General features: G+C 40.2%; 1 protein-coding gene across 6 annotated transcripts in view; it reads left to right on the forward strand.

Moving 5' to 3' along the window:
* The window catches only part of sbf2 (SET binding factor 2), a 609,277-nt gene that overhangs the window by 347,020 nt on the left and 235,406 nt on the right, over positions 1-26,851 (forward strand). For all 6 annotated transcript variants that reach the window (XR_009446846.1, XR_009446845.1, XR_009446847.1 and 3 more), the window contains 2 exons: positions 6,694-6,824; positions 25,174-25,272. Coding sequence is in view for 3 of the 6 variants with exons in the window: in XM_059652034.1 (XP_059508017.1) it covers positions 6,694-6,824; positions 25,174-25,272 (230 nt within the window). In the remaining 3 variants the exon portion in view is untranslated. The remainder of the gene's footprint in view (positions 1-6,693; positions 6,825-25,173; positions 25,273-26,851) is intronic.

Consider the following 26,851-nt stretch of genomic DNA (forward strand, 5'->3'; position numbering starts at 1 on the left):
CAATAGAAGCAGGCTGAATGGATGGACCAACTCCCACAGAGCCAAGGTTTTTAGTTTTAGTTTTTCAGTAGCAGCTGTTGGGATCTTGAAATTGCATGTGGAAGTTATTTTTCCTTTCTCATTTATAGCTAAAAGCTGAGGGTTCTCTTCCTGCTGCTAGAATTTCATGCAAGACAATCTGTTTTACTGAATTTGCCTTTGTCAAGGCTATGTTTATCGGATGTTACCATATTAGAACAGTTACTGTTTGAGTTAAATACCCTCTTATTTTGTTAAGTTTTCTAGTGTAGTTAATATTCCAGTTTCTTCTTTGTTGTATTTTAACTATCATGTATGAATAAAGTGTGTTTTCCTTCAAATCTGGTCGTTTACCCAATTGAATTGTATCCGGATGCAACCCCTAGCATTTGCCTTTAAATAAGGAAATGTTAGGGTCTGACCTATCTTCTTAGTTTATTTTGAGGAGGTTTGGTCTGGTCCATAACTCATTTGAAAAGTAAGATAAAATTGATAAGGACAATTAATTATGATTAATTATGTTCTCTTCCATTCAATGGAAAATAATGTGACAAGAACCAAATGTGATTATCTATACCATAGTCAAATCGCAATAAATGTAGATTCAGAACAAAATATCTGATCAGCTTTTCATGACTATTTTGACAAATTAGACTTTAGAAGGCTAGATAATTTTGTGTGCAAGTGCAGATACAGTGCATTTGAGACTACCACACAGGGGAGGCAAAGGCCTGGTGGTATTATTGCTTGACTACTAATCCAGAGACCCAGTTAACATTCTGGGGACTTAGGTTCGAATCCTGCCTCAGCAGATGGTGAAATTTGAATTCAATAGAATATCTGGAAGTAAGAATCTATTGATGACCATGAATCCATTGTGGATTGTCAGGAAAAACCCACCTGGTTCACTAATGTCCTTCAGAGAAGGAAACTGCCATCTTTACCTGGTCTGGCTGACTTGTGACTCCAGACCTAGAGAAATATGGTTGACTGTGAACTGTCTTCCAGGCAATTAGGGATGAGCAATAAATGCTGCCTAGCCAGAGATGCCCTTAGCCCGTTAATGAACAATAAAAACATAAGTTCATTATATTCAAAATTGTGGGGGTAACAGAGGGGTAGGAAAATAAGCAATGCTCATTAAAATACTTGTGCTGGGTCTAAAGGGCAATAATAATTAGGGAGCCTCGTGATTCAGTCTTAGGATAACTACTGATTCAAGTTGATACAATGACCTCAAGTTAAGAAACAATGCGAAGTGCTTAAATTGGCAGATTTGGTGAGATGTTGGAACTGGAAAGGGCATTTCAAATTTATGAATTAATTGGGGAAAATATGACATTGATCAGAAAAATGATGGCTGAAGTTAAGTGCAAACAAATCCAAAATAATGCAGAAAGCAAGGAAATATAACAGATGTACTTTCTGTTAATGATTTTGAAGCAGCCAAATGTCAAGCTGAAAGATATTTTAGTCTCCATAGATTTGACACTACATACCTACTTAACTACTTGATTTTACCTTGAATTTAAGGGGCAGTTTAAAGTGTGACTGTCTTATAAAGTCCAACGTTCATTAGAAGCTACATAGCTTAGAATTAGAAGTGCCTGGTCAGTGTAACTTAGTTCTTGCTTCTACATATGGAAAATCAAAACCGTAATTAATATTTTTTGTTTGGACCAGATTTCAATAATTAAGTCATCAACTAATGAAAGGGCATTTTCTTAAGCGACTTTGCAAAAAAAGTTCAATTTTTGACTCTTTGAAGCAAAATTAATTTCTCATCAAACAACAGTTTGAGTTTTGTTAAATGTATTAATGCTCACGTATTTGGTAATTTCTAACTTAAGTCTTAGTTAGCATTTGAACCAGGAGGGCAGAAAATATTTTGGGGAAGGCAAAAATGGACCAGTGTGCTAAGAACACTGGTAGAGGTCTACAAGATTATGAAGAGCATGGACAGAGTGGACAATCAAACGTTTTTCCCAGGTTGGAAGAGTCAGTTACTTGGGGGCATAGGTTGAATGTGCGAGGGGGCAAGATTTAAAGGTGATGTATGATGCAAGTTTTTTCCACAAAGGGTGGCGGTGCCTGGAACTGGCTGCTAGGGGAGGTAGTAGCAGATACTGTAGTGACTTTTAGGGGGCGTCTTGACAAATATATGAATAGGACAGGAATAGAGGGATACAGTCCCCAGAAGGGTAGGGGGTTTTAGTATTGACGGACATTATGTCGGTGCAGGCTTGGAGGGCTAAAGGGCCTGTTCCTGTTCTGTAATTTTGTTTGTTCTAACTGTGTGTAGCACTTTTTGGATATGTTTCAGACTGGGATCAAGCATGGAGGAAAATGAGTAGATGTATTTTTAATAAGAGCGAAGTTATTTTACATATGTATATCAACTTCCACAGATTGTAAGCATAGTTTGTGCAAGTCCACACCCTATAGTGTTGACATTTATGGCAATTGTTGACACAATTCTCATAGCCGCCATGTTGCTTCACTATCCAACCAGTCTAATTCCCACTTTGTTTCAAATGTTCTAATCCTGTCAATGAAATTTGTTTTATTTTACTTGAATGCCCCAAAAATATGTCATGCACTTAATTTCAGCCATCATTTTTCTGATCAATATTTCCCCAATTAATTCATAAATTTGAAATGCCCTTTCCAGTTCCAACGTCTCACCTAATCTGCCAATTTAAGTCTGACAGTCACAATGACTATGCTCTAAGTCCTCTTACCCCAAATATAGATACTTAATCACTCATTAGAGGCAAATTCCAAAATATGTATCTTGTACAGAAATTCAAAAATAGTCACCTTTCTTCAGCAAGTCATTTCTGTTTTTGAAGAATGTTTAATGAATAAATGTACTATAGATTTGTCTATTCAAAGTATTTATCATATCAGTGCAATGACTCCAGCCTTTACATAATACTTTATTCTTTCATGGGATTTGGTATCATAAGTAAAGAGCAGGGTTTGTTTCCAATCCCCAATATTCCTTGAAAAAGCTCTACTTCTTTGAACCATGCAGTTCACCTGATTTGATGTTCCTCGGTACAACTGAGCATCTTGTTAGGCCATTTCAGAGGGCAGCCAAAAGTGATCCAGATTACTGAGGATGACTAATCCACCTAGCTTCCATATCCCTGAATACAGTGGGGAATTTAGCATGGCCAATCCACCTAACTTGCAAATCTTTGGACTATGGGAGCAAACCGGAGCACCCAGCAGAAACCCATGCAGGCATGAGGGGAATGTGCAAACTCCACACAGTCATCTGAGGATGGATTTGAACCCAGGTCCCTGGCGCTGTGAGGCGACAGTGCTAACCACTCCTCCTCCATTCTATCCCCGAGGAAGAAGAAACAAGAACACAAGAACAAACCTGATTCATTTTCCCACATCTGTAGTTGTTAAAGCAGCCAAATGGCTATTTTTCTTTTAGAACACTCACTTTTTTTAATTTCTACTGGTTTTTTTGTTTTGGATCTTTGGACCGTGAGCAGTAGCATTTTTTATAAATGAAGAGAGCAGACAAACCACTATTTGCTTCTGAAGCTAGTCCTGGAAGGTAATTCTTGTGGGAAAAATATGTTCTAGTTCTTGCAAGTCCAGATCTGCATTATGCTCAAACAGATGGCAGATGCTGAATGTTAATTGGCAACTTGTAGGGAGACGACCAATTTAACAAAAGAGAACCCAAAGTTTGAACACATTTTGAACGTGTTTAGGTCAGGAGGATTGTGCCTTCGAAAGTTACAGGACAAATCTTTGGTTGCTGTCTGGTTATCCTGTCATTATCAACTTATCCAAAGTTCGAAGAATGGAATCCAAGCTATAAATATTAAGTGACTGTTACTCAAAGCTGGCGGAATACTATTTTCCTGCACCAGTGTCTTCACAAACTAATCAAGATACAGTTCCATGTGCCTGAGAGATTTCGTATCATTGGAGATTGTTTGTTTAAGTGAACTGACCAGTTACATTTGTTTTTATTCCCTTAACTGAGTCATTTGTGTTTGTGAGTGAGTAGGGACTAAAATCAAAGAAGATTGACTTTAACTCATGGGCATTAATTGGATTTCCTTGTTACTTTGCTTTGCTAAAGCAACTGTTGTCGGGAGAAGTAATTGTTGGAGTAGTAAAGACATTACTGATAGTGAGGAGTAATGATTTGATAGCACCGTGTCAAATTTGACAGGGCTTCAATCATAATTAGAGAATGTCCAAAAGAATTTCAAGAAATGGAGCGATCACAAGAACTGGTTCCTGGTATCCTTCCCTTGTGCATTGTAGCTCAAATGAAGGTTAATGTGACTCCACAAACAAATGAAAGGGTAGTTGAAACTTCACTGAAAAACTAAGATAATCCAATTTGCGTGTTTGGTATGACATCATTAATTGAAAAACAAAAAGCAAGATCTAAATTAACGCAGTTGGTTCATACTGAGTAAAGGCTGAAGGAGTTGTGAAGTACAGTTATCTTTAGAGTGCTGATCAAGAAATGGAGACGCTCTCTCAGAACCGCTGATAAGGAATCATCATTTCTACATTAGGTCATGGTAAAACCCAGTTCTAATAGGGAGATATTATGAATAGTGCATGAAATTCCACTGGCAGGACGTGTGGGATCCTGAAAAACTCAGGCATTCATAAAGCAGGTATTTTACATAGGAAAGCAAATGTAATCAGAAAGATGGATTCACCGACTAGAATATTAGATTGATTGTGCATCTTTTTAACTAAAATTGATCTGTTAAAATAATATTGGCCAATCCCATTGACAACAGGAGCCAAGGAATTTTCTACTTTTGTCACACCCGATGGAATATGCCTCAGCCACATTTCCATAATTAATGAATAGAGTTGTAGCTAAAGTATCTGATTATGTAGTTTACTTGGATGACATCGTAGTGTGCAGCATAAGAAGAAAAGTTAGAAAACGTATTTACACAATTACAGTCAGTCACATTAGTGTTAAATCTGGGGGGAAAAAGAACATTTGCAAAAGCTAAGTTGACATGTTTCGGAAATGTTGTAGGACAAGGACAGGTGTCATCCAGAACACAAAAGTAAGAGCTTTGATTGATTTCCCACTCTTTTAAAACAAAATGTAGTGACATTTTTGGGAAAATGCAAATTTTATCAAATGTTTTTACATAATTTTAGTGCAATAGCCATATCCTTCATTATTTTGTTATAAAAACATTATGAAGTCAGAATGCGAGGCAGCCTTTGAAAATCTGAAAGCCATTTTAATGAATGAATCTGTCTTAACTCCACCTGAAGTAACAAACTGTTTAAGTTAGTAGTAAATGCTAGAGATTTCGGGACTGCAGTAGTTCTCATCCAGAATGATGAAACTACAGTGGAGAAGTTTGGCTTATTTTTCCAAACAGCTAAATCAACATAAAAAAAAAACGAGGTCAACTATAGAAAAGGAATCATTGGTCAAGCTGACAGCTCTTCAACAGTTTAAAGTTTGTTTGACACTGAAACGTTTTAACGTAAAATTGTATGTATTTCCAGGAAAGAAATTGTAATTTCTGTTGTTTTATCCAAAATGTAAACTGTTGACAATTTAAGCATGTAACGAAGGAAGTTGAATTGTGATTAATAATCAAATAGGAGGAAGAATGAAAGGCTTTGTTTTGTTTCTTGGTAAGTGGGATTTCATGTTTTTGAGTTTGATTTTTTTTCTTTAATCATTTTTGGATTGGAGCTTTGAACTGTGAGTTGAGAGCTAAAGGTGATCTTTGGACTCTGAACAGTGACTTGTTTAAAAAGAGTGTGAACAAACAAAATGAAGTTTGCTTCGAAGGCCAGATCTAGAAATAAATTGATTCTTGTTCATAGAATGCTGTAGACATTTTGGTTTTGGAGATGGATTATGCTCAAACAGATGTCAGATGATGAGTGTTAACTCACGTCTCAGAGGGAGGCAACCAACCTAACAAGGATGACCAAAAGTTTGAACACTGTTTAAGTCAGAAGGATTATGCATGCAAAGGTTACAGGACAGCAGTTTGGTTGTTCCCTGGTTAACCTCTCATTATCAACTTCTAACAGATTTTATTCTTTGAACTTGTAATAAGTAGTAAGTGAAGATTTCTCAAAGCCTACTGAAAGCTATTTGTACGTGGTGGTGTCTTCAGAAACTAAGCAAGATTAAATCCCATGCTCTTGTGAAATTATGGATCGTGGAAATTGCTTGAGTAGACTGGCCAGTTATCTCATTTTCTTCTTTCTCTTTTTGATTTATCTCTTAACTGCATCTCTTTGTCTGTCTTTGTATGACAGTGAGGTTAACCCAATAAAATTGGGTTTAAATCATAGATATTAATTAGATCACCTTGTTGCTTAACTTTGTTCTGCAAAAGCTACTGTATTATTAATAAATTGTTAATTTTTTATTTATGCAGTAAACCTGGTGTCTGGTATGGTTGTTTGGAGTCTGATAACTGCTACTTGCAAAGTCTGATACTAGTCATTCATACTGTCTGGTTACATATCATTGGGGTCAATTTTGAAGGTTATTGAATGTTTTAATTTTACTGTGTTGCATATTATATGGTTGGAGACGCAGATTTGATTTGCCTCCTTCATGTCATTACAATATGAGTAATAAGCAAACATTGCTATTTATTTAGAAATATTTGTTCGTATTATAGGCGGCTTTTCTGGGACAGCGTGGCTTGGTTGAAAATGACTTCTTGACGAAGGTTCTTGATGGAATGTCTTTTGCCGGATTTGTATCAGAAAGAGGACCTCCCTACAGATCTTGTGACTTATTTGATGATGTAAGAATTTTGGAACACACTTTTCTTGCTCTACCCTTTTATTGTGTAAGACTTTTTAAATGATTGCTATTTCAAAAAAATTGATGTGATGAAATGTTGATCATTGGTACTAATAGACTTAACAGCATATATCTCATTTTCAACTATCAGAACAGTTTGTACAATTGCATTGCATGTCTTTTGTTTTGTTTATAATCTCATTTAGTTGATAGTTAAGTTTCCTAGAATTGTATCCAGTCAGTTGGGGACAACACCGGAATGTCATGTTAGATTGTTCTTTTCCATTGTTTTATTCATCTATCTAGTTTTAATTGGATTATTAAAGACCATAAGACATAGGAGTGGAAGTAATGCCTGCCATTTAAATCCTGGCTGATGGGCATTTCACCTCCACTTCCCTGCAATCTCCCCGTAGCCCTCAATTCCTCGTGAGATCAAGAATTTGTCCATCTCTGCCTTGAAGGCATCTAACGTTCCGGCCTCCACTGCACTCCGTGGCAATGAATTCCAATAGCCCACAACTCTCTGGCTGAAGAAATGTCGTCTTGTTTCCATTTTAAATTTATCCCCTCTAATTTTAAGGCTGTGCCCATGGATCCTCATCACCCTGCCTAACGGAAACAATTTCCCAGCGTCCACCCCTTCTAAGCCATGCATTATCTTGTAAGTTTCTATTCAATCTCCCTTCAACCTTCTAAACTCTAATGTGTACAATCCCAGGATCCTTAGCTGTTCATCATCCGTGAAACCTACCATTCCAGGGATCATCTGTGTGAATCTCCGCTGGACATGCTCCAGGGCTAGTATGTCCTCCTTGAGGTGTGGGGCCCAAAATTGGACACAGTATTCTAAATGGGGCCTAACTACAGCTTTATAAAGTCTCCGAAGCACATCGCTGCTTTTATATTCCAACCCTCTTGAGATAAACGACAACATTACATTCGCTTTCTTAATCACGGACTCTACCTGCAAGTTAACTTTTAGAGAATCCTGGATCAACACTCCCAGATCTCTTTGTACCTCTGCTTTACGAATTTTCTCACCATTTAGAAAATAGTTCATGCCTGTATTCTCTTTTCCAAAGTGCAAAGCCTCACATTTGCTCACATTGAATTTCATCAGCCATTTCCTGGACCGCTCTCCTAAACTGTCTAAGTCTTTCTGCGGCTTCCCCACCTCCTCAGAACTACCTGCCTGTCCACCTATCTTCGTATCATGGGCAAACTTCGCCAGAATGCCCCCAGTCCCTTCATCCAGATCGTTCATATATAAGGTGAACAGCTCTGGCCCCAACACTGAACCCTGCGGGACACTACTCATCACCGGTTGCCATTCCAAAAAAGAGCCTTTTATCCCAACTCTCTGCTTTCTGTCAGACAGCCAATCCTCAATCCAAGCCAGTAGCTCACCTCGAACACCATGGGCCCTCACCTTACTCAGCAGCCTCCAGTGAGGCACTGTATCGTAGGCCTTTTGGAAGTCTAGATTGATAACATCTACTGGGTTTCCCTGGCCTAACATACTTATTACCTCTTCAAAGAATTCTAACAGGTTTTTCAGGCACGACCTCCCTTTACTAAATCCACGCTGACTTGTTCTATCTGACCCTTCCAGGAATTTAGAAATCTCATCCTTGACAATGGATTCTAAAATTTTAACCAACTACCGAGGTTAGGCTAATCGGCCTATAATTTTCCATCTTTTGCCTTGGTCCTTTCTTAAACAAGGGGGTTACAACAGCAATTTTCCAGTCATCTGGGGCTTTCCCTGACTCCAGTGACTTTTGAAAGATCACAACCAACGCCTCCGCTATTTCCTCAGCCACCTCCCTCAGAACTCTAGGATGTAGCCCGTCGGGGCCAGGAGGTTTATCCATTTTTAGACCTTTTAGCTTTTCTAGCATTTTCTCTTTTGTAATGCCTACCATACTCAACTCTGCCCCCTGACTCTCCCTAATTGTTGGCACACTACGCATGTCTTCCATTGTGAAGACTGACGCAAAGTACTTATTAAGTTCTTCAGCAATTTCCTTATCTCCCATCACTCGCCTTCCAGCATCAATTTGGAACGGCAAATTAAAGCTTATTGTCCTCTCGATGTTAGCTTAGGATCTATCCAAGGGAAAAAGGATCAATAATTAAATACTTTTTTGTGTAGATGGATTAAAGTAAAAACAGCAAGTGCTGTAAAATCTCAGTAGATTTGGTAGCATCTGAAAAGCATAATTCGAGTTTCAAATCCAATTACTTTAATTCTGAGCAGTAAATTTGTTGTTCATAAATGTGCAAAAAACATTATTTCTTCGGCAAGCTTGTTTCCAGAATTGACGATAATTTGGAATCCAGTTCTTCTTGGGGTCCTCTTCCCTACTCTACTGGTGCATTGATGCCTTGATCAGAATCATGACATACTACTGCCCCGAACTGGAAAATGTTTTCACTTTTGCTTATGATTTTTACCCTTCTTTAGGGTTCATGTGGTTCATCTCTGGTTCTTCCATTTCTTTCCCTTTCTTGACTAGTGCCTCCATTTCTGTTGGTACACATAGCTACTTGAGCTATTTATACCCTGTATCATTTAAGAATTCCATTTTTCCTTTCAGTTTCTTCATCTAGGTGCATCCTTTCCATTGATGCAGCCTTCCACCTCAGCGCTTTGTCATCCTTTTTACCTTGAGCAAAGATTTCTTGTCACTGACTAGCAGAGCCTTTGTATTCGCTGGGTATTGATTTGATGTTAAGTTAGAGTGAGTAGGGTGAAAAGTTTTCAATGTCTTCACACAGGGTGCTGTCTTGGGTCAAGTACCCAGGTACATAACCTTAAGAACTAGTTAGAAATTGGGTAATAAAGTTAAAAGCTAAACATTACAGTCACTCTTGGTATAGCGTAAAAATAAAGTTAACTTAAATATTACAGTCCTTCTTAGTATTAAGTCTATCTTAAGTGCTTAGTCATGCTGGGACCACAATTCCTACAAGGGTGCAATCTCCCGCACTGGCTCAATCTCCCTGTTCTCGTTGCTGCAGATGTTGGGGGAACTTCCATTGCCACATTGGGTTCACTTCTGGGATCTCAGACTACCAAAGTCCCAATCAAGGCCTTCTGCCACAGCCACATACCAGACTGCCCAAGCCCTGTTTCAGGCACCATCCGTGCCAGGCCTTAGCCTTGCCTTTGGTTCGCACAGCTGTGGGGTTCCCTATACTTCTGCACTCCTTCCCTCTCACAACATGATAGAGTTCTCCTTGTCCTCACCTTCCACCCACCACTGTTTGCAGCAGATCATTTTCTGACATTTCTGCTATCACTAGCATGATGCCATGACCAAATACATCATCGCTTTGCACATTCTGAAGGTACAGTTTTCTGTTTGGTGCCCAACACCCTGTCCCTTGCTTTGCGAGTTCAGGAGATGAAACACATACCCTCTCTGCTTGCCATCCTTTTGGTCACAGACAGCCCTTGTTCAAATCCTATTCGATTTTGAATTTTTCCCAGTTCTAAGTGAAAATCCTTGGAATGAAACATTGGGTAGAATCTTCACAAGTACTGAACTCCGCAGGTGTTGGCACATAAATTGGGAAAGCTATTAGATAGAAGTCAGTGAGGAGTTTTTTGACAGTAAAAGCTAAATGTTTCATTTTCTAACCAAGTGTTGAGCAACAAGACAAGATTCTCACCAGTGAGTGGCAGGTGGCCTATTTGTGTGTGTTAACATTAATTACGTTAACATTAAAACCTAATCTTGCCTTATTTGTATACAGTTTCCCATTCTCCCAACCACCAGCTAGAAATTAGGTGGCAGTAATTCATGACATTTAAAGCAAGGTGGGAATCCGATGACTCCAACTTGTCACTTGCTCCTTGACCTCTTTCTCTGAAACGAGTCCCGAACATCCCAAGACTTACTCCGTGGACAGCAGCTGCATTTGTTGACATGGACATCCATCTATCTCTTGCATTGGGCCAAGCTGCTCTCCTGAGCTTTCACTAACTTTGACCCGAATTTGATGCTCACAGTACCTTGTCTTACTTGGCCTTTTTTGCACTTTGCTCCCTTAATCAGAACTTAAAGGCTCATTGTGCTTCTGTCTTGCCTTGCTGTTTATTATACTTAAAACATTAGCCAGCTTGTCATGCTCATCAGCAGTGATAGTCAACTGGGTGGACATGTTGCCTCTGGCGCAGGGTAGGCAATTCTGCCCCTTGAGCCTGCTGCGCCATTCAATACGATCATGACTTACTGCATCTCAGCCTCATCTCTGTTTTCCTGCCCACTCCTCCGACTCCTTCATAGGTTACTAATTAAAAATCTGTTTATCCCCTCCTTAATTTTACTCAATATCCCAGCATTCATCATGCTCTGGGATAGTGAATTCTTCACATTCTCAACCCTTTCAGAGAAGTAATTTCTGCTTGTAAAAAATGAAAGAACTGCGGATGCTATAAAACAGACAAAAAGAGAAATTTCTGGAGAAACTCAGCAGGTCTGGAAGCATCTGTGGAAAGAAATCAGTTAATGTTTTGGGTTGGGTGACTTTCCCTCAGAACCAATAGTAGGTAGGAAAGTGTTGGTTTAAATGCAGAGGTTAGGGTGCGGGGAGGATGTCAGGTGTTAAATGATAGGTGAGGATAGAGCCCAAAGAGGGGAAAGAACAGTTGGACAGACAAAGGAATACAGAATGATCTGTCTAGGAAGGTGAATTAATGGGGATTGTTAATGACTAACAATGGGTGGCGTGTAATAGCAGCTTTTGTGATAAGGCCTGACTTGTGGGTGTTGGGGTAAGGACATAGGAGAGCTGCCTGAAAAGTTGTTAAACTTGATATTAAATCCGGAAGGCTGCAGGGTCCCCAAGTGGAAACTGAGGTGTTGTTTTACCACCTTACACTGAGCTTCACTGGGGCACTGTTGCAAGCCCAAGACACAGATGTTGGTCAGGGAACAGGGTGGTGTGCTGAAGTGGCAAGCAACTGGGAGTTCAGATTCTTTTTTGTGAACAGAACACGTGTTCTGCAAAGTGGTCACCGTGCTTCATTTCCCCAATGGAGAGGAGACCACGTGTGCAGCAACTGCAGTAGACTAGATTGTGTGAACTGAAGGTAAAGCGCTGCTTCACCTTGAGGGTGTGTTTGGGCCCTTTGATCCTGGGGAGGGAAGAAGTAAACAGCCAGCGGTTATACCTTCTGCAGTTGCACTGGATGGTGCAATGCAGCTCTGGGTGAATTGTTGGGAGTGAAGGAAGAAGGGACCATAGAAGGCTGACAAGAGAGGGGACGGGAATATGTCTGGTGGTGATCATCTTTGACTCTTCCCTTTCATTCCTTGATATCTCTGTTTCCATTTCTGGGGATAGAACTCCCACAGTTAGCTGGATTATATATCCTCGCACTCTGCCTCCTGTAAAGACACTATTCCATTCTCCCAGTTCCTCAGTCACCGTCGCGTTTGTTCCGATGATGCCAATGTCATCAAGGAGCTTCTGGTACTGAGAAACGCCCAGGACTGTGGTTGACAGAGCCCTCAGCTGGGTCCAACCCCTCTTCCCCCGCTTCAACCTTCACGCCTTCTCTTCCCTCCCATAACAGTGATAGGGTCCCTTTGGTCCTCACATATCATTCCACCAACATCCACATCCAGAGGATCATTAGCTGCCATTTCTCCCACTGCCACTGTGATGCCAGGACCAGATACCACCTAGCATAGACTGGGTGACTGTTTAACAGAGCATTGCATTTAGTTTGCAAAAAAGATGCTGAACTCCAAGCTATCTGTCCCCTTATCACACCACTCTGTTCCCTGGCCAGTATCTCTGTATTGGGCTTACTGCAATGCTCCAGCAAAGCTTAGTGCATTCATTTACACTTGGGGACGGGGGCTTCCGGACTCAATATTGAATTCAGTAACTTTAGGGATTGAACTCTCCTATGTTCTTAGCCCAGACCCCACAAATCAGTCTTTGTTATCACATACAAAAGCAAATTGTGGAAAAGCACAGCGAGTCTGGCAGCATCTACGAAGAGGAATCAGAGTTGACATTTTGGCTCTGGTGATGTTTCATCCTTGAGTAATAAATGCCAAAACTCAATTTGCTTTCTTTATTACCTACTGTACCTGCATACTTGTTTTCTGTGATTCATTTCCTAAGGACATCTACGTCTGTCTGCACCTAAGCACTCCATTTGGAAAAGAAGTTGCCTTTCTGCTATTCCTACAACCTAAGATGAGAGAGCCTCATACTTATCCACATTTAAACTGCTAAATTTCACAAGCTTTAAAATCTGCCCTCCCCCCCGAGTGCATCCCAAAACCATCCCAGCTTGTACCCGCCTCCCTAACCTGTCCTCCCACCTATCCACTCGTCCCACCTCAAGCCCCACCCCCATCTCCTCCCTACTAGCCTCATCCTGCCTCCTTGACCTGTCCGTCCTCCCTAGACCGACCTATCCCCTTTACTGGCTCCAACCCTGCTTCCTTGACCTGTCTGTCTCTTCTCCTATCTTCTCCTTTATCTATGTTCTATCCACCTCCCCCTTTCTCCCTATTTATTTCAGAATTCCCTTCCCCTCCCCCATTTCTGAAGAAGAGTCTAGACCCGAAACATCAGCTTTCCTGTTCCTCTGCTGCTTGGCGTGTTGTGTTCATCCAGCTCTACACATTGTTATCTCAGATTCTCCAGCATCAGCAGTTCCTACTATCTCTGTAACAATATTTATCCCAACTCAGCGTTCTGTTGGTTCACCAGTTCTCAATTCAAGCTCAGAAATTACTCCAAAAAGTGTGGCCACGCAAAATGCTTTCTGCAACCCCAGATATACGACATCTAAAGAACCCCATTATCTGCTTTTCCTTGAAAATGTAGCAAGCACTCTTGCAGATTAGTCGAACATGATTTACTCTGCATAAAACGTACTGACTTTTATGGATTGTGTTTTGACTTTCCAAATGTCCTCTTATTTCTTCTTTATTAATGGATTCTAGCAATTTCCCAATGGCAGATAATATAGTCTGCAGTTTCCTACGTTTTGCTTCTCTCCCTTGTTGAATAAAGATGTTATATTAGCATTTTTCCAATTCACTATAACCTTTCTCACATCCAAGAAATTTTGAAATATTACCACCTGTGGATCCGTTATATCTGCTCCCACTTCCTGTAAGACTCTAGGATGTAGGCCATCGGGCCTTGGGCACTTGTCTGCTTTTCAGTTCCATGAGTTTTCTTGACGGTTTTTCCTCCAGAGATGGTTGTTCCAAGCTCCTCCCTTTCTGCAGCCTCTCTACATTACCTGCTGCTATTGGGTTGGTGCTAGAGTCCTCCACCATGAAAACAGGCAAAGTATTAATTTAATATTTCTGCTTTGTCTGTGTTGCCCCTTTTAGCTCCCCAGTATTATCCTCCAATGGGTCAACTGTCACATGAGCTAGTCACTTCCCTTTTATTTACTTAGAGGCTTTTGCTGTCTTTTTATATTTTGCACCAGTTTTCTTTCAAAATTTATGATTTTCATTTTATGACTTTTCTAAGTAACCTTTCGTTGATTGTAAAATTTTCCTAATCTTCCACCCTGCCTCTGGCCTTTGCAGTATGTCAGTCTCTAATCTGCACAATATGCCTACCCCAAATGTGCCAAATTTACCACACATGCTTCAATTAAATGGCCATATCTCAAATTTTGAGGGGATTAGTCTTCATCAGGGTCATGGAAAACATCCTTCAGTTATGGGGTCTTAGCATTGTAATTCAAAGGCAGCTGTTGATAGCATTCCATAGGCTTGAGTAGAGTCACTTGGTTACTTCGGGAAGTAGGGTTCGGGTCTCTGTACATCCAAGTCTGAGCGTTGGGCCACAGTTGGTCCTGTGGATCAGTTGCAAACAGTTCAGGGAATTGTGAGGAGTCATTTAGTCAGCTACACAGGCACCAGTAATGATCAAGCCAGTTGTCTGTCCAACTTGGTCAAGGTTTGGGTCATGGTCACTATTGGGGGTCTGTCCACAAAACATCAAGGAGGAGTTGTCAGGTGCCATTGGTATGAGAGAAGCTGGCGAATTCAGTTGTGTGGCTTGAAGACAGCGTGCTGGGATGCAGCGGTGATAACCATTTTAAACGGAAGCAACTACAAATAGAAAGAGATGATCGAATGTGGAAGGCAAAGAGGTAATGTTGGAGAGAGTCCATTAACAGTCAGCAGCATTCTAGCTTCAGTCGGGCCACAGAGCATTTCTTGCACGTGGACTAGTTATGCCTAGGACTGTGGGTAAATTGGGGGGCATGAACAGGTGGTAGGGTTGTGGGAATGTTGAAAACCAAAGGGTTAATCAGATACTGAGCCAATTGGATGTTGTTTGTATTGGGGGGGTGGTGCTTAGAGAATCAAAAAGTTTTTGATAAAGACAGAAAAATGCTAATTGTAAAGTTGGAAGCTGAACTGCGGGGTGCACTCATTAAGCTTGCTTGCTATGAATTATAAATTTACAGATTCTAGTGGAGTTTCGTACACTAATGAGGACAAGGGATCTCTCACCCAAAGTATTGCTCAACTATGAGGATTTAGCTGTTGAAAATGGCAGTCTGTTTGATGGACAGACTCCACTGATAATTAAAATGAAGTGGAGGTTCTGTGTTGCACTGGTGAGGGCAAGGTCAGGAATTGCTTGACACCAGGTTATAGTCCAGCAGGTTTATTTGAAAACACACGCTTTCTGAGCTTTGCTCCTCCTTCAGGTGTTAGTGTGAGAAATAGTATCAGACACAAAATTTAAAAGTAAAAGATCAAAGCGTCACACTGTTGATGAGGATGTATGAAACAAACCGAAGATGCTGTTAAATCTTTCATCAGTTAGAAGGTTTTAATTGATTAATATGAATATGTAAATACCCAGATTCCTTTCAAGCCCCTGTCCTCTGAAAACTAAAGATTTTTAGCAGTGTACAGGAGAGGTGACACCTGAGGGCAGACAATGAATGTTAGGTGTGAGGCCTTGTTTAGAATTTGTTTGAGATTTGGTTTGGAGACACTTATTTTATTTCGAAAGGAAGAATTTATAAAACACCACATTGACTGTATTATTAGTGTGATTTTTGAACCAAATAGAATGTATCTGCAAATACAAGGCGTGCATGTTGGCAACGGGTGTGGGGGTGGGGGGCAGGTGGTGCGCATGCGGGAGAGGGGGAACGTCGGAGCGTGTGCGGGAGAGAGGTGAATTGGGGGGGGCGTGGGTGTGTGTGAGTGAGTGTGTGGCGGGGGGCACCAAGGTCCCGCACGTGAGACCTGGGGAGGGATGGTGGCAGAGGAGAAGAGAGGGGTCAAGCGTGTGTGTGCACGAGAGGCAGAGGCCTGCACGCGAGTCCAGGGTGGTGGGGGGCGTGCATGTGGTGTGAGAGAGAGGGCAAGTATCTATGTGTGTGCATGAGCAGGGGAGGGCAAGTGTGTTGCGAGTGGTTGACGGCAACTGTATGCGTGAGACAGAGAAGGCAAGTGTGTGCGAGAGAGAGGCACCAGTGTGTGTGCGTGTGCGCCTCATGCGGTGGGGTCACGTGCATTGCAACCTGAACGCAAGATCCCAATTGAGGCCATCCTCGTGTTTCCACAACTTGGTTCTCAGCCTCTGCTCAGTGACTCTTATATTGTTGTGTATCTCAAAGTTTGTCGTGGAGGACATTTACCTGAAGTCCGGAGGCCGAATGTCCTTGACCGCTGATGTACTCCCCCACTAAGAGCAAACATCCCTGCCTGGCAATTATTGAGCTGTGTCCATTCATCTGTTATCATCACGTCTGTGTGGTCTTGGCAACATACCATACATCAGGGCATCCTTGCTTGCACCATATGAGATAGGCAACGTTAGTTGAGTCACATGGAAATCTGCTGTGCATGTGGTGGGTGGTGTTCCCGCATGTGATGGTTTTGCCCGCATTAGGGATCTGACGTCTTGTGGAGTTTGCCATGGCAGGTTGTATAATGTTTTGGCCAATGTTGTCCTGAAGGCTTGATAGTTTGCTGCAAACAATGGTCTGTTTAAGGTTTGGTTGTTGTTTGAAGGTGAGAAGTGGAGACGTGGGAAAGAACTTGGCAAAGTGCTCATTGTCATCGATAATGTGTTGAAGGCTGCAAAGAACATAGCATTGTTTCTCTGCACCCAGAAAGTACTGAGTGATGAAGGGTACCCTATTGGACACATCCTGTGTCTGTCTTCTGAAGAGGTCGTTACAGTCTTTTGCTGTGGCATGTTAGACCTGGCGACTGACGAGTTGAGCATCCTAAGAGGGCAGCCTTCAACACCTTCAGGTGTCCGCCTCATTCTTCCTCATCCAAGCACTTCCTGTGTATGTGTTGCGCATGTGAATTTATGGGATGAATTTGTAATTACAGATACATTTTATTTTGTTCAAAAAGCTCACAATTTATAGACTGTCAGGCAATGTGGTGTTTTATAAATTCCTACTTGAGAAGTAAGCCAATCTGACTCCAAACCAAAATGCAAACGGATTCTAAACAAGGCATCACACCTAACATGCATTGTCTGATCAAAAATGTCACCTCTTCTTTTCATTAATAAAACCTTTAGTTCTCACAGGAAAGGGACTTGAAAGGAATTTGAGGGTTTACATATACATATTAGTCAATTAAAACCTTGTAACTGATTAAAGATTTTAACAGCATTTTAGGTTTGTTTCATGCATCCTGATCAGTGGTGTAACCCTTTGATCTTTTACTTATAAATTCGGTGTCTGACACTATCTCTCTCACTAACACCGGAAGAAGGAGTAAGACTCCGAAAACTTGTGTTTTCAAATAAACCTGTCTCTGACCTGGTGTTGTGTGATTTCTGACCAAATCAAAATGAGACCTTTGGTCCCAAAAGACAACTGCTACAAGTGGGGACTGAAGACACATGTTTGCAAAGGGATGAGTCAATGGAAACATTTAAGTCGAGCATGGAAGGTCACTGGAAAGCATAACATCCAGTTGGATGTACAGGATGAAGGCACGAAGTTCGACCAACCAAGCTTGGGAGCATACATTACAAAGATAGAAGGGAAGGAAATGAAGTGTAAGCTCAGGCAGCGGATCTGGCAATGAAAATGCCTGCAGTAAGACAGAGTGAGCTGTTTGGAGGAATCCTATCAATAGAAGAGAGAGGATAAATAGTAGCAGTTCAGAAAGAGAGAAAAGTCAAGACAGAGGATGGAGTGCAACATGATCAAGAACTGTAGTACAGGCCAGGAAGAGCAGCCTTGATTGAGAAGTCTTACTGGCTACAAACAGCTTAGAAGATAAGTCAGTAAAAAGGGACAAACAGTGAAACTTACAAAGCTGGAAAGAAATTTAAGTGTACACAGAGGACCAGATAGGGGTGAGCCAGCCTTATCATATGAATGACTATGCATGGAAATGGTGTTTCTGATGCAATATCAAAGGATCAATCCACATGAGTGACAGAAAAGAAGGTTTTGAAGAAAAGTTCGGCTATCAAGACATGAGTTGATTCAACGTTGGCAAGAAAAACAGTTTTGAAGATTTCCTGGGCTTCATTGGCAACATATGCTTCGGGATGTGGACCAATGATACCAAAGCTCCATTTTTGCCGTGAGATCATCACATAAGAGAAGTGTTACTTTACCTTCCAAATGAGGCAGCCAATGCACTGGACATCCCAGGATGTTAAAGACCTGAGTAACTCTCCAGAATTTGGTTCTTGTCAGTAAGGTTTGATTTGTTAAAGTTGGATTGACTCCAGTTAAAAACAGAGCCTGCCACGTTTAATTGGGACAATGGAGAAAAACGTTCAAGACTCTTCGTGAGGTGTGTGGATGATTTTGAGAGGGTTGGAAGTAGAAATATTGAAAATATTACGTAATGCTTAAAAAAGAATTCAAATTGCAAGTCTGTATTCATGTACTTTTAAATATACAGCATTGGATATTTGGGATTGATTCTGAATCAGTAATTTTACCAAAGGTATGTTAAGAGGATCCTGATTAAATCACCCCAGATCTTCCTCAAAAGGAATACTCCATAACCAAGGATGAAGCAAATCAATTGATGTTTAATTAGACAATGAAGTTTGTTGTGCACACAAACTCAATAATATGCATGAGTTGATCTTTTAGAATGAAGCAACATCTTAAAATATGTTACTGTTGGACAAACGTTGATGGCAAATAAGGCATTGAAGCAATTAAAAACCAAAAGAACTGTGCCTGCCCTAAATCAGGAACAAAAACAGATTTGTTGAAAAAGGTCAACAGGTCTGGTAGCATCTGTGAAGGAGAAAACAGAGTTAACGTTTCAGGCCTGGTGACCTTTCCTCAAACATCGAGGCAATTCCAAGCGATTAAGGTTAGAACACCCTCCACTGAATGACCCAGAAGGAATTAGTCATTTTTAGTGATGTTTCACACTGATCTTCACATTGGCTTTATAAGTAAAGCAGGATATTTTATATTTTTAGTGGGAAGAAATGACAAATGTTGGTTAGGGTTGGGAATCTAACAAATAATTTTTTCAAAAAGCAGTTACAAGTACCTTAGCTCTAGAGAGACTTACTCTGGTAGAAGTTATATTATTGACTACTTTAGAGGAAATCCTCCATAAGTGAAAATCGGGGCAATATGTGCCTATAGCATGTTGAATTGATGATTGTTTAGTCTTGCACGATGTCCACTCGAAGGAGTATGTTGCAGAAAAAGGACTTAAGATTGATCTTGAGTAGAAAGAAAACATAACAAATGAAAGAAATTTCAAACATTTTGGGTGAGCAATGTGCATGTTTCTGCATGTGGAATAATCTTGTCCGCCACCCTATCCACCACCATCGTTGTTAGGTGCCTTTCTCCTCATAGTTGCGTGAATTATGAGATATGGCTGGGATGTTGGTGTTAGGAGTTGGTAGAACTTATTTGCCTTTGGTCTGCATTCAGTGCTTCCCTTCACTGCCAAGGCCTTAACTGAGTACTTGTGAAATAGTATTTCTTAGTTGGTGTTTCAATTTTCTCAGTTAGGTGTTTTTGCACTGTGCAGGAACATGTGCATATAGGCCCCTCCCATTTGTGCAAAGTATTCTTTGTGATGCCTTCTGTTTTCTGATTTAGCAGCAAGATGGTGGTTCTAAGTTGTTTAATGGGATTTGTTCACCCTCTTTCCTCTGCCTTCACACTCTAAATTTACCCCTCTTCACTGTCTGTTTTCCTGTGGGATGCACTCTGTCCTGCTCCGATCTCCCCCGTATTTATTTTCTTTTCGCTAACTTCCTTGATTGGGATGGGATCACAGGAACATCTAGATGTCCATGACCAGTCCTAGACGTATACCATTTCTTATTCAGTTCACCTAGTCTCTCTCCCTCTCCAGTGCATCTAATTATCCCATGTATTCCCACTTTAAATATGCAGCTTAAACCATTACTCGTGCTTCTTGACCCCATCACTGTGATTCTCCTCACTGTAACCCAGTTTCATCCTGCCATTCCTCAGAATCCTTCCACTGTCGCTTACAATCATGCCTTTTGAATTCTATTCTCTGCCATTCCTTTCTACTTTGTCTATCTGGTCAGCATTGCTGACATAAGTCAGTGTGGCTGCCTCACTTGGACAGAGTTGTTGACCCTTTGAGATTTCACAGTTTTCAAGATAAGTTTTTAATAACTATAAGTCTGCATAATCCTCAGATTTTTCATGAGCTAGTTGATCTGGTGAGGCTTTACCCCTTACATCGTAAGCACTTGCACAAAGAAACACATTTAATTCTAAAGGAACCAAGTTGGTGAAGAAGTTTGTGCTCACTAGAGCTTGGGAGAAGAATTCAACCTTGTCAGCTATAAGTAGTCAGGCTTGTGAACATTTTCCTATCTTTGCTGCCCAAGATTGCACCCTTGAATGTAGTTTAATTGGACTAATATGTATTGATGTTATGCTCATAAATGCAAGAGAGGTCCTTTACCTTCCTGGATATTTCTGAGAAACTAATGTCTACACTAACTCATCATCATTGGGAAACGGAATTTTGCCCTTCTCATCCCCCACCCATCACTGTCTCACCGCAATACACCTCTCTATTTCCTCCTTCAACCTCATACAACACCACATACCCCACACCCCACAGTAAACAATTTAACTTCTGACAATTGGTGACAAGAGCCATATAAAAGGGGCATGTACCACCTCCAATCCTGTTTTTGCATTGAGTGGATTTCTACTCAGACCAGACTCTATACTCTGGCCAGAAAATCCCTGACAGATAAGTGAGTAATCTCAAGAGGATGATTTGTCATTTATATCTGTTCTGATAGTGATTGGAAAATTCAGACCAATTTTTTTGGTCTTTCAAAAGGAGTGGAATTAAGCTGATTATGCTGTCAATCCAGTGATAGTGCTTATGTGTCAGAAATTAGTGGATTCAGTCTGTGCTAGAAGATCTAAAAGATAATCTGTGTGAAACTTCAATGCCAAATTGTGTGAATGCCACATTGTCAAACATTCTGTCTGCTTTGTGACTTGTTAAAGTGATGTTCTATACGTATCTTATGTGCAAATTTCTGTGGCTTTATTTGAAGAAGGGCTCTAAATATACTTGCTGAATCCTTCTCTCCCAATACTTGGCTGACATTTATCCTTCAAGTGTTGATCAAGACAGATTAACTAGCCTTGTATCTCTACTGCTTGTGGAAGACTTTGAGCACAATCTGGCTGTTACTTCAACGTAATATCAGTGACTGTAGTTGAAAAGTAATTCATTGGTTTTGAAGAGCTTTGGAAATTCCTAAAGATGCAATAGGATATGTAATTGAAAATTTTGACTGTTTGCATACATAGGAAAAAAGGAAGTGAGGCCAGCTGAGCTGATCTGATGTCCAGTTATGATTTTGGATTCTTACACTATTCAACTGTGTGGTTAGCTCACAAAGTAAAATTCACAACACTTCTCAAATCCTGATTTTTTTTTTTCCTCAACTAATTGTTCCGGACATAAGGGTGCTAAAATTCCTGTGCTTGGAAAGGTCAAGAAACATAGGCCTAGGTCCATAGTATTTGTAGGTGTTTGTTGCAGAAGCATGACAAAATAAAGGGAACATGATCTTTCCTGTCAGTTGGGCCAAATACTTTTATAAATGAAAATTGCTGAAGTGGAGACTTTTGACCGTACAATGCATTTCACTGCAAGTTTTAGAAGAAAAGACGTAACTGGCAAGTGTTTCTTTACAGCCTCTGCTGTCCACAAACAATTGTGAAACTGCCATCTGAAAGTTGCAAAATGGGATTCCTTTCGGAAAAATTTCTGAACAAGGGTCTAGGCCCAAAACATCAGCCCTCCTGCTCCTCTGATGCTGCTTAGCCTGCTATGTTCATCCAACTCTACACCTTGCTATCTCAGATTTTCCAGCATCTGCAGTTCCTACTATCTCTTCCTTTTGGCAATCCCACTGTACATTATACTCTGGCAGCAAAAGAGCATCATGTCAATGGGGAGGATGAGAATAAGGCCAGGTACTAGAGCACTATCCATTCTGCAGAATACACTAATCCAGGCATACTTCTGGAGAGCTTTCATCAGATCTCTGCCTCAATAAAACTACACTGTACTCATAAGGCTCAAAAGCAGTTCTGTCCGTTGTTGCGGCCTAATCTGCAACCAAGAGCCAAGATACATATTGTAGCAGACACCAACAGTGGTCAGTCTACCTTAATTTAAGGAAGCCACAGTGCACTCTTGCTAGATAAGCTAATTCTCCAAATATTGTTCTCTGAGGCAACTCATCAATTGTTCCTTGTGCCAGGACAGCTCAGTTAAACCAATTCTATAATAATCAAAAACAAATGTGTGAACGGTATAATCTTTCTCTGACTGGTTGGATTTCTGAAGAATGTGGATCCTACTTACGGCACTCGTTCCACTAAACATGAAACCTTGATCTTGCAAAAACTTCCGCTCCTTGAATGTGCACGTTCTTTGTAACGGCATGTGATCTATTAGTAGCAACTGAGATACTCTTCATTTCAATCCAGAATTTTAACATGAATTATGAAGAATATACATTTCTGCTGGAGGCTCATTTGGTATTATGAGCCTATATAGCACTGAAGCAATTTAGCCTAACTTCTCAATTCTGTTTCTCTCAGTAAAACACCCAATTTGTGATTTGCTTTTGTTTATGGCCTTAATGACAGGGTTTGCAACTTTTATTGATTTCACATATTTGTTCGCCCCTTTGCTCTTACAAACTCTTTGGAATCTTATTTTCCATGTAATATTATGTGACCTACTTATTTTCATACTAAAGTGTAACATCTAATACTTCAGTTGGAATTTATGCTCCAATCTAAACCTATGCTGTAAGTTTATTAATGTTAGCTTGTAATTTGGTATTGTTTGAAAACTTGGAACTTGTCATTTTCATTTCAAAGTCTGAACCATCAATGTAAATTTAAATAACTAGGGCCCCAGCAATGATTCTTAATACTCCACTTCCATGTACCCCATTCTGAAACTCTATATTTTTTCTATTCCTATTCTCTGCTTTCTTACCAGCAGCTGGTTATTCATTTTTTCCTTGTCCTCTGATTCTGCATGCTCTGCTCTTATTCACTTTTCTATTGCTTTCTCTCTTTTAAACAAAACAAAGTTTGTTCAGCAAAAAAAGTGTATATAACAGTAATAATGTTGCATCTGTAAGGCCAAGGAGTTCTTTGAAGCCCTTTAATAGGAGTCATATGGCTTAGTTTGAGAGTGGGAGAGGACTATTACATTTTGGAACTCCGAATGAATTTGACCTACCCCAGAAGCCCATTGCCCTCTCGTGCCCTGTCTCTTCTTTTCCACCTGGGAGGAATTCCTGACAAGGTGTTGTCTTGGCATTGATCCTACCTTTGTTTGAATCAAAGGGACTTCAGCCAACTACAACTGTACCATGAAGACATCTCAGTTCATAATCTGTGAGTTATCCTTTTCTCGTGAGTTTAATTATTGCTTGGCCAGCTGACTTTAAGGTTAACGCAGTAGAGATATTTCTGCTGACTTTTCCCCAGACATGAACGTGTGTGGATCTGTGTTAGTTTTTGAAGGGTGGATTTGTTTTACATAATCTAATGATCTTTGAGTAAGTCTGTTTTGATAATAAACTGGTTGTTTGTCAACTAATGAAACTTGGCTGACCTGTTCTTAATACTGTACTGAACCTGCCACAATCTGCAACCTTTAAAATTGGTGATGTCACCAAGTTAGTTACAAATAAAATTTGCTGAGACCTGTAAAAGAGTAGGATTAGAAAAGGAAACAGTGCACCCCTCCAACATCAGTCAAAACAAGAAGCATGACACCCATTTTTTAATGTTTTTAATATTGTTCTATTTTCTCTCTGTGGGGATTCACTTTCTCCAACTATCCATTTTAAGATGACTTATCTGTAGATGCCCACACATGACTTAACTGTTCCAACAGTAGAGACAAAATGCAAAAATGTGTTCCTCGTAGTTACTCATAACATTATAAACAGAAATTTAAAAATCATTGATAACAAAGTGTAGAACTGGATGAACACAGCAGGCTTTCCTGCTCCTCTGATGCTGCTTGGCCTGCTAGGTGCATCCAGCTCTACACCTTGTTATCTCAGATACTCCAGCATCGGCAGTTCCCACTATCTTTAAAAATCAATGTATTAGCCTGTTCCTTGCAATGAAACATTCCTGTGATTTATTGCATTTTATGGTTTACAAGAATATCACATTTTTCACCATGTCTTCTGGAGTTAATCAACTTTTTCTCATTACAAATTTGATACTACTACATGCCACGTGAGGTGTTAGATTTAGGTAGCTGCTTTGAAATACTTTAATCATCTTACAGTAAATTTGATTCTCCTGTCAGCACCCTTAACTCTGTACATGACAGGACTAATTATTGTCATGGTCTCCGTGGCAACTTAATGCGGAAGTTGAGGGCTTTGCCAAGTAAGTGTTGGAATTGCCACTCTATCGGCCATCTTGAGAGGAGCTTCTTGAACTGGAAGCCACATTCTGACTATCAGCATTTATGAAGAAAATTAATTGCTTGGTATCAGAAATTTTCCTCATGTTCTGGGGGCCTTGGGTGTTCATTGGATGTCCTTGGAGCAAACTGATTTTGCCACCTTACTTTAAAAAAACGCATTTTCTTAGTAGTCTGTTGATGTTTGATTAATTAATAAATTAATGGCTAAAGCCTAATAGAACATACGACATCTGTGAGAAATTGTTAAGGGAACCATTTCAGCCCCAAGATATACGCAAGAATGTTTATTTTTAATTAGTTGATACATTTCATTATTGTGGGATAAAAATTGTTACAGTTTATAACTTTTCTTTCTTGTAGTTGGTTGCTTTTGATGTGGAAAGAATCAAAACTGAGGAGGGAATTCCAACAAAAATGTTAAAACACATACGAGAGCTTGCAGAACAGCTCTACAAAAATGTAAGTTTCTTGGGAAGTAATTTTTTAACATTAATATAGTTAACTATGCATTGTAAGAATTCAGCCACTTTCTAATTAAAATGATTTGGAATGAATTATCATGGCTACATTATATCATGTCTGAGGACAGAAGCTAATTAGAAATATTAATATTACTTGCAACAAAAAGTTTATTGCAGTGTGTTATCATTCAGCCTATCCATCTGTTTCACTTGCAGTTCACTTTTCTCAAATGACCTGAACTAGAATTGTTATTAACATTTATTCTTGACTTTGCCAAAGCAGCACGAAAGATGTTGCACTATTATTGTGTCATTTTGCTGTGAAATTATGTCTTTCAAATGATTGCACTTATTTCTCCATACAAAATAGATTTCAGTATTAGCAGTCATATACAGCAACCAAAACTTAGCCTTGGAGTCCATACTGTCTGTCTGGAGGAGAAATTGGGTGGTGAGGACTCATTACATTAACGCCGGATTTTGAAATACTGTTCTTTCACCATTGGAGGCCAGTGTTGAAGTCCATTAGAAAAATATCCCATCAGGAACAGCAACAGAAATTCAGCCCTTGGCTAGATCTAAAAAAAAAATTATGTCTGGGGAAACAAGAGGCCCTGTTATTTACTGAAAGAAATTGGCTATAACTTTCATTTCAGAAGTGCACATTTTGCAACCAAAGGCAACTCAACCTCACACCCACTTCACAAAAGGTGAGGTAACGTTATGTCACTCCCCTTTTGATATTGGCAGCAAATGTACATGCTCAGGTATGTGTGTTCATGTGCGGATGACTGGTCCTTTGTCCCAAACAGCTGAGTCCGACGATGCATGTCACACGCACAACACAAGCTGATACAGCACGTCCCTGACACACTTATCACGTTACCGTATTTGAATAACATATGTGAACTGACCACAAGACTCTTACAGACACTGGGCATCAGAGTGGCACACAAATCTACAGCAACTCTACGCCAACTGCTAGCAAGAATCAAAGACCCCTTACCACCTATGGATGGTAACAACATAATATACAAGATTCCATGCAAGGACTGTGACAAACATTACGTTGGACAGACAGGAAGAAAAGTGGCTACAAGCATACATGAACAGCAACAAAAAGGCACGACCAAAACTCACTCAGTTCCATTCATACCGACAAGGAGGACCACCAATTCGTTTGGGACAAGCTCAGCATCCTAGGACAAGCCAAACAGAGACAAGCTTGGGAATTTCTAGAAGCCCAGCTCTCCACCAAGAAGGCCATAAACACATAGAATTAGACCGTATATACACACCACTGCAAAGTCAAACCGGATATGAGGTAATCGATTCCAACAGGCCCGAGAGTTTAAATAGCAAGTACAACAACGCTTCATTGGAGGCCGCACTGATGATGTTACCCAGTAGGGTAATGAAACGTCTGCAAGCTAATGAACCAACTCAGTGAATGAACCAACCACGGCATCCACAATCTGAGCTACAAATCTACTCAAGAATATATTATATAACAAATTCATACCAATTTAACACTGAATTAATATATCTAACCTCATTCCCTAATTTCATTAGGACTT

The sequence above is a fragment of the Stegostoma tigrinum genome, chromosome 17, assembly GCF_030684315.1.
Source record: "Stegostoma tigrinum isolate sSteTig4 chromosome 17, sSteTig4.hap1, whole genome shotgun sequence".
NCBI classification, from domain to species: Eukaryota; Metazoa; Chordata; class Chondrichthyes; order Orectolobiformes; family Stegostomatidae; genus Stegostoma; species Stegostoma tigrinum.